The sequence below is a fragment of the Bactrocera oleae genome, chromosome 4 (assembly GCF_042242935.1).
Source record: "Bactrocera oleae isolate idBacOlea1 chromosome 4, idBacOlea1, whole genome shotgun sequence".
Taxonomy (NCBI): Eukaryota; Metazoa; Arthropoda; class Insecta; order Diptera; family Tephritidae; genus Bactrocera; species Bactrocera oleae.
The window spans coordinates 47,241,501-47,250,638 of record NC_091538.1 but is presented as its reverse complement, the minus strand read 5'-3'; the positions used below and the strand labels follow the sequence as shown (position 1 = coordinate 47,250,638).

The window sequence follows — 9,138 nt, the reverse complement described above, 5'->3', positions numbered from 1 at the left end:
TATGAACTGACTAATCAATCTAATTGATCTTAAGTTATTTCACAATAATTATGCTAGTCAAAGCTGACTCTAAACTGACCATTAGAAACGAGACATTTTTCAATCATTGCGATGGAACAATTTTTTAGATCTTAAATACCTTCTGTATTTATCTCAAGTTTTCAATTTGTGAACACAAGTTTTCTACAAGTCTTTTTCTAAAGTCAGTGGATATATTCACTTGGCTGATATTAAATAAATAAAAGACAAAAAACAAAAAATAAACGTTAAAATAGAGAAACGTCAAATAGCTGTCTCATTACATCTTCAAACTTTTGATTTGAAATGTCTATAATAGTATCTCACTTAATTGGCAATATAACTTGGAGATGTCAAAAACTTCAAACATTTCGAAAAGAAATAATTTTCATAGCGAAAAAGTCATTGAAAACGAAAGCTTTGCAGATAATACCCGTTAAAGAATATCCCGATATAAAATCGGCTATTGTTAATAAAATGTCGAAGGTTTCAAGACATCTCTATAAGGGTCAATCCGTAGCGGTTTTCACAAGCGGAGGCGATGCCTGCGGCATGAATGGCGCGGTGCGCGCATGCGTACGAATGGCTATCTATTTAGGCTGTCAGGTATGAGCGAAATTCATTAAAGCTTACTAGAGAATGTGGTCGCCACTTTTTCACATTCTAATTCCCAAAGGCTTTCATGATACGTGAGGGTTATGAAGGTATGGTGCAGGGCGGCGATCAATTCATCAAAGCAACATGGTCGTCGGTATCCTCAATCATACATGTGGGTGGCACGATAATCGGTTCGGCACGCTGTAAAGAATTTATGGAACGTGAAGGACGCAAGAAAGCCGCTTACAATTTGGTTCAAAGAGGTACATACAGATAGATAAGTATAAGTAGAACATTCTTGATTTGTATACTCCTACGTAGAAATAAACCGTTTGATTGTAATCGGCGGCGATGGTTCACTTACCGGCGCGAATATATTTCGTAAAGAATGGAGTGGTCTGCTGGACGACTTGGTTGCTTCAGGTCAAATAACACCACAACAGAGAGAAAAATGTAAAGATTTACATATTGTGGGCGTGGTAAGTTGTGTAATGTAATGTAGAGACGGAATAACTGAATAACTAATGCATCGTTTTCAGGTAGGATCCATCGATAATGATTTTTGTGGCACGGATCTAACTATTGGCACGGACTCTGCGCTGCATCGCATTACGGAGGCTATCGATTCAATTGCGAGCACAGCCTACTCACATCAGCGGATTTTCATAATGGAAGTTATGGGACGTCACTGCGGGTTAGTGTATTCACGGTCTATTTTTATACTATGACGGAAAGCTCAAAAGCATTAAATTGTTAAATTTAACAGTAAAGATAGCACAATGATGAAAATTAGTCAAGGGTAGTGACTTAGCATAAATAGTGTTTTAAGATGTAACAAATCCCCCTAATCCCACCAAAAAAATATTCAAGTTTTTCAAGCTCCCAAGTGCGGAATATTAAGAGCTCTCAACCTATGGGTGACTTTATATCGAAAATATCCGTTGATTTTATGCCAATATGTTAGCAAAATTAACAATAATTGTATACTTTCGCAACATGTTGCTGGGTATTATAGTTTTTTTTACCTAACGGTTGTTTATATATATATATATATATATATTATCAGGATAACGAGAGGAGTTGAAATCCGAGTGACTGTTTGTCTGTCCGTCGGTCCGTGCATACAATAGCTTGAGTGAAATTGAGATATCTTGATGAAATTTGGTATATGTGTTCATTGGTATCCTAGAAAGGTTGGTTTTGCAGATGCGCGAAGTACGATGGGGCATCTGTAGCTTGAAACTTTTTTAAAAGTGGGCGTGGCCCCATCCGCTAACAAGTATTTACATACTATATCACAAACCACTAAAGCTGAATCAGCTAAACTTGCTGAGAACAAGTCTTCCAAGCTCCTCGTAATACAGTCTGTAGAGAAACGAAATCAGATGATAAAACTGCGACAACTCACAAAATAAATACCTTAGAAGCATGAATACAACTTGGGTTTCTTAGGAATCAGAGTAAAAGTTTGACAATAGACATGCCAACGCCCAATTTTAGGTGAAATCGTATATTTCAAATTTACAGTGACCACGCCTATTCTCATGTATCAAGATTTTGAATAACATATGATTATTTCACTTTACGGTATATAATTTAAGCATCAAAGTGAAACCTTACACAAATAGTGCTTTTAGAGAAAGCCATCCCTAGTCTAAAATTTGTCGAAATCTCACAATAACTTCACAAGTTCCCAGCTACGGAATATGTGTAATTGGGAACACATGCTTATGGTTGATTTTTTTCCGAAAACATCAATCTAATTTGAGATAAATTATATAAATTCCGATAGAATCTTTTCCTAACAATAATTTGCCCTTACGTCAAAAATTGTCAGAATTGGGTCAATACTTTTGCTAGCTCCCATATACTCGTATTTAATATACGAACCCCGAACTTCCGGTTGACTTTATACCATATATAATATATCGGTCAATATATGAGTTATCTCAGTAAAATTAAGAGATATCTAAAATGGTCAGAATCGGGTCAAAACTTCCTCTGGCTACCTACATAACTAATACACGGATTTTTAAACTTCCAGTTGACTTCATAGCATTTATATTGATCAATGTGTGAGCTATCTTAATTAAACTTTCAGATAATCTTTTTCTGCTAATAAAATGTCTTGATGTCAGAAATTCATAAAATCACTTTTGTACCGTATACATTGGTCAATATGTCAGATATCTTACCAAAATTAAATAATATTATATAATACATAATAATTCAATAAATCTATGATTTGTAATATAAGTTAATATCATACCAAATATGATTGTAATTCATTAACAATTTTGTCGAATAACGAATATGGAATTCAAAGCAAAACCCACTCTTTTTCAGTTATTTAGCAATGGTCTCTGGCATAATATCAGAAGCAGATTATGTGTTTTGTCCCGAGGCACCACCACCGTTGGATTGGCATGATCGTTTATGTTCCAAACTTAAAATGGTATGTACGCATTCAAAGATACATATCTAAAGTCCAGCAACTAGAATATTTATAAAGCGATACTCACAACACTTTGTTGAGTTTAGTTAGGTCAGGTTAGGTTGTGGGGTTGATCCAAACTCGATGGGCAGTAGAGAAGCAAGTGACAAGATGATTTCACCTCACCTTCCTCCATACAGCTTTGACAATGAGCGTCCGGCAGAATATTTAGCCGCACCGCGTGTAAACTTATTGCACAGTGTCTAGTCAGAATAAACCTCATACGTTTCACATGGTTTGGTTGTTGACCAGCGCTAAGCTCATTGGAAATACAATTGTCCAACGCCAGAACGCAAGCAAACAGCGGAGAACCAACTCGACTCCAATCGAATGACATCGAGGAAAGGGTGACTTTTCTGGCCAGCTCGTCGGCTTTGCAGTTTCCAGCGATTTCGCTGTGGCCATACTAGTCTAATATGGAAGAAGCCTGAAGCTATTGCTAATAAGGTTATGCACTCAAAATTTTGAGCGCACAGTCAGCGAGCTCAAATTTTGTCTGAGTGAATGCACACTTCTCCAAAGGAAGCTGCACTCCGGAGCAGTACACCTACTGCTGCCTTGATGGCAGCCAAGTCCGCTTGAAAGACGCTGCAGTGGTGTGGTAGTCTGAAACTAAAGTTGATGGAGAGCTCCCGATAAAAGACTCCACCACCTACTTTCCCCCTTAACTGAGTTTAGTTAAAAAATTATAGAATCACAACAAAACTAACCGAAAATGTATTGAGTTAAAGTGAGTACTAGTAATGTAGTAATAGTAACCATGGTTTGATACATTAAATTGTTGAAATTCGGGATCACCGAGGCTTATCAGTTCTAATTGCTTCGAAATGTCATATACTAGAATGTGGTTTGAAACTGTTGTCGGCTTCTTGAAGTCTAAAATGTTCTAAAATTTATCGCATCACTTTTTTCTCAAACACTTTATTGAATGTATATTTTGAGTATTAAAATGTCTTCGAGGATATTTTGGTACATAAAGGGGAAAGATGTTGATCTTTTACTTCGGTTTTCTTTTACAATAAAACTTCATTGTGTATTATATTAACCAGGAGCGAGAATGTGGTCAACGTCTCAATATCATTATCGTTGCCGAAGGCGCGAATGACCTAAATGGCGAACCGATTACAGCCCCGATGGTGAAACAAGTGATTTTTGACAAATTGGGTTGGGATAGTCGAATCACGGTACTGGGCCATGTGCAGCGAGGTGGCGGAACGAGCGCCTATGATCGTATTTTAGCTTGCCGCATGGGCGCCGAAGCTACCGTCGCGGTATTGGAATCAACCGCAATCACTACGCCAGTTGTCGTGGTTTTGGTTAACAATCGAATTGAGCGGATTCCGCTGATGGGAGCGGTGGAGCGAACACAAGCAGTAAATAAAGCTCTGCAAGATAAGGATTGGGCGAAAGCGATTACTTTACGTGGCATAGCGTTTCAAGCGAACCTGCAAGCTTTGAAATTATTATCGCAAACCAAAACGCCGAAACCTAAGGTGGAAGACTATTGTGCCAGCGTACGTTTTCAGAGTTATATTTCGGAATTATTAGAAGAATGTAATTAATGTCTTCTTTTACATATTTCAATAGGATGCTTTCAATGTTGCCGTCATGCACGTCGGTTCGCCAGCTTGTGGCATCAATGCTGCCACACGAAGTTTGGTGCGCACCATTATTTATAACGGTGACTCCGTATATGGCGTTAGGAATGGTGTTCTGGGACTAGCAGCTGGCGAACTAAAACCATTGATTTGGTAAGTCCGCGACCACGTAGCTCTCACGTGACTTCTCAATTGTAATTAAAGGAGCTTTTTGGTTTCAGGAGCGATGTCATCGGTTGGTGTGGACAAGGTGGCGCTTTTCTTGGCATGAATCGTATCACACCGGAGGGTAGATTTCCAGAAATCGCACGACAATTGCGTGAATTCAAGATTCATGCATTAGTGGTTATCGGTGGCTTCGAAGCTTATCGCACCGTCTTATCGTTGACAATGGAGCGGTCAAAATTTTTGGAATTCTGCATTCCAATGGCTGTAATACCATCAACAATATCTAACAATATACCCGGTACCGAGTATAGTATCGGCTCTGATACCAGCTTAAATGAGATCACGAAAATCTGCGACTTGATACGCGATTCGGCGCGTGGCTACAAGAAACGCGTCTTCATTATCGAGACAATGGGCGGACATTGTGGTTACTTAGCTACCATGGCAGCTATGGCCGGAGGCGCTGATTCGGCCTATATTTACGAGGAAAAATTTAGCGTCCACGATATACAACGCGACTGTTATAATATGATAGCGAAAATGAACGGTGGCATTGATCGTGGACTAGTGTTGCGCAGTGAAGGTGCGAATAAAAATTACACTTCAAACTTCATCGAACGTCTTTACGAAGAGGAGTCAAATGGTCTGTTTAGCTGTCGCACGAATATCCTAGGTCGGTGTAAACACATGCAATTATCTTATGAACAACTAATGAATAACAGTTTTGGTTTCGACTCTCGCATTAATTAGGTCATGTGCAACAGGGTGGCAGACCAACACCGTTCGATCGTTGCTTGGCTACGGAGATGGGCATCGCTTGTGCTCAATTTGTACGCGAACAAATGAAAAAATCAGTCCAACCAGATGGTACGGTTTTAGCGACAACAAAGCACTCTTCATGCTTGCTAGGCCTGGTGGGTCCGGAACATAAACTAACGCCCATGGAGGATCTATCCCATCAAACGGAGTTTCAGTAAGTTATGGCATAGTTCGGAATCTAAACAAAATATTTGTAACTAAGTTAGAAACTATTTTTTATGAAACAATAACCATTAAACCAAGTGGGAGTTTTTTTTTCTTTGCAAATTTCTATATTATTCTGATTAGGTATTTTTATATCTGGGGTTCCAATATGGGCGTATTTATTATGTAAAATTATCAATCGGAGATTTTTTTGTTATAATGGGATAAACTCTCCCCGAAATACTTTTTTCAAATTCTGCTCAGGGGACAGTACCTTTTTTTCTGGAAATATCAGGTTTAAACGACTTATATTTGGACTTAATATAAAAACTAATAACTTTTTGGAAGAATGCAAAATGTGCTACAACAATACAAGTATTGAGCAGGGTCGCAAATAATTGAATTAACATTTGAATAAAAAATTGTTTTTTTTTATTTTGCTATCCTAAATAAAAAAGTAAAAAAAAAAAGAATTTGTTTTAAAATTAACATGCCTTCAAGTTCATTCAAATCAAAAACTAATAATTTCAATTTTCAAAACGTCTTGGATTAAAAAATAAAAATCTAATTTTTAGACCCCACATCAGGATTAAAAAATAAAAATTTTATATCTCAAAATTAAATCTAAAATTTTTGAATTAAAAAATTCGCAATCCTGATATTGAGTATAGGTCAACGGCATTTTTTTAAGAGAAAGTTCAAAAATTAATAGGTTTAAAATCTGAAAAAGGTTTAAAAATGCTTACAATCGAAAATATTTTTATAGAAGGGGTGCCACATGCTTAAAATTTTTATTTCAAAAAAGTTTATTTGATAAAGGATTTATTGCAATACGAGCTGAGTCGATTTAGCCACGTCCGTCTATCTGTCTGTCTGTATAAACGAGAACTAGACCTTCAGGTTTTTAAAAAATCGATCTGAAATTTTGCACACATTCTTTTTTTCCCAAGATGCTGCTCATTTGAGAATTCGGAATTAAATAATTGGGAAACTTTTTTATTTGACGAGATATTCGAAATTGTATTATTGTCGAAGGCAAAGGTACAACCTCCGAAGAAATTGCCCAAACAAACTGATACTGAAATTCAGTCCTTATATGAGAAACTTTTATATAATATTTAAAGAGGTGTCTTCACGAATTTTGATTTTTAAAATCCAGTTATTGTATGCAATCTATAGTATTTGTTTAGGGTATTATAGCTTAAAGTTTTTCCTTGTTTTTGGTATCAAAAGAAAGGTACTCGAGACATCATTGATGTCAATAGTAATATATAATATTGAACTTAACTGTTTATAAGTCGTAGCTCAGTAAACATGAACAAAAAAAATTAATGAATAAAATATATTTTTAATGTTTGAAACGTTTAATTGTGAAGTGGGCAAGGTTTTAAGATAACGGTATTCTATATATGTGATAAATTACTTACTTCTTTTCAAAAACTTTATCAATGATCGATTAATAATAAATTTAAAATTTGTAATACACTTACGATGGTATTATTTTTTACTAGCCTTCGCATACCGAAGAAACAGTGGTGGTTACAGCTACGCCCGTTATTAAAAATTCTGTCGATACATGATTCGGCCTACGCCGATAGTAAGTATTATTAAATTGTTTATTATTTCAATATAAAATCGATTCTAAATGAATGAGCAATAGATTTTGCAGCTGTAACATCATCACTTCAACAACCTGTGGATATCAATTGTACTGTTAATTAAGCCTGGCACTTACAGCTGTTACCACTACTATATAAATAATTTACTGTACTTTGAAAATGCAATTGATATTATGTGTTATTGAATATTGAACTAAAAATAAATTGAGTTTATCTAATTAATCATAGCTGGTTGCGGATAATTTATGGGTCAAAAATAACACCATTATAACCCCGGATTATAGTTACCACTGAATTGCTTATACAGGTTGTTATTTTAAGACAAGTGGTTATCAAGAAGATATAACACGCATACAATTTTATGTTATAGCCAAGAACTTAGCTTCATTATGAAGATAAGGGTTTGCCATTATGTTTTAAAAATTATTTCGGGTAGGTGACCGTCGCGGCTGGATCAAAAAAATTCCAGTCGAGAGGCCAAATGTCCGCCGTATGTCAGCAATAACGCACCGAATATTTTCAGTCAAGGCGTAAATCCTTTTGGCCCAAAATAGTCCAAATCGAAAAAAAGCGATCACCTAAAGTTTCCTTCTATAAATTGAACCAATCGAATCATTGGCTGTATGGCATGTAGTGCCTCCAATTCAGACACGAAAAGATAATTTTTGAAGAAATATCTAATGGCCAATAACTCCATCTGCCCATAAAGCATACTAAACAGTGGCTTTTTGACGATGTAACGGCGTCTTAACAATGATTTGTTGATTATCATCGCGCCAAATGCAATAATTCTTATATTAATGTACCTATTCAACCAAAAGTGAGCTTCAATTCTCGTCGTTCGGCTAAAATTCTTGCACGAGTTGGATTTTGTAAGCCCGCAAACCAAAAGCCTTCCGCAATATCTTCCATAAAGTGGATGGACACAGCTCCAATTGTTGGCGGATGGACTCTTTCGGGTCTTTTTATTATCCACGAAAGTAAACGTGGTGCGAATTTTATTAGTTGTGGGTTAAACGATCAGGGAAGTTTCAATTCGTTAAAAGTACTTGAAAATAATATTAAAGAATTACTAATTATATTTTCTTATGTATTTCTACTATGTACCATATTATAAAAGCGTCTCATGAAATCTACTAATATTTCGGTGTCGGCTTAAAACGTCGTCTTCTGTTGAGATAAATGTATGTACATGTGTGCACAAAGAGATTTTTGAGGGGCTAGGCCATTCTAAAATTTTCGCAAAATAAGTTTTTTTGTCTAAGGTACACTTTAGAGTCCTTTAAACATGATCCCATTTACAGAATTGTGAAAAAAAAGTTTCCGCTTTACTGTCGAAGGGTTTCGGTCAGTCAGTTTTGGCACGTAAAATTTTAAACTAATTTTTTTCGAAACGGCATTTTACAAATTGGGTTATGATCCATATCACTCGTATCCACTTAAAGTTTTAATTACAGTTTCATTAACTTTATGTAATAAACTACGTATGCAATTATAACATATATTTTTTTAATTGACTACTAATTTAACCTTCTTTCTCCGACATTTTATGAAAATTTGATGTAAAGTTATAAGCGTAAGTACTTTAATATAAACGCTTATCTGGATTAAAATTCAGTTTCTTATTATGTTTCAGATAGCACGATTTCCTAGGATCACCGTCCGCTGTCGAAGCCCTCTT

At 36.0% G+C, this 9,138-nt stretch overlaps 1 protein-coding gene across 2 annotated transcripts; it reads left to right on the top strand.

Moving 5' to 3' along the window:
• The first annotated feature begins 278 nt into the window (after nt 1–278).
• Nucleotides 279–7,684, top strand: LOC106616195 (ATP-dependent 6-phosphofructokinase). 2 transcript variants are annotated; one of them, XM_070108028.1, is made up of 11 exons: nt 279–624; nt 695–878; nt 937–1,094; nt 1,155–1,309; nt 2,962–3,070; nt 4,159–4,623; nt 4,697–4,860; nt 4,929–5,548; nt 5,626–5,848; nt 7,350–7,435; nt 7,508–7,684. In XM_070108028.1, the coding sequence occupies exons 1-11, from the start codon at nt 325–327 to the stop codon at nt 7,558–7,560; spliced, it is 2,517 nt and encodes an 838-aa protein (XP_069964129.1). In that variant the 5' UTR covers nt 279–324; the 3' UTR covers nt 7,561–7,684. The 2 variants fall into 2 exon arrangements, with proteins under 2 accessions (XP_069964129.1, XP_036218719.2); XM_036362826.2 differs by having other exon boundaries at nt 288–624; nt 7,499–7,684.
• Nucleotides 7,685–9,138: the final 1,454 nt, after the last annotated feature.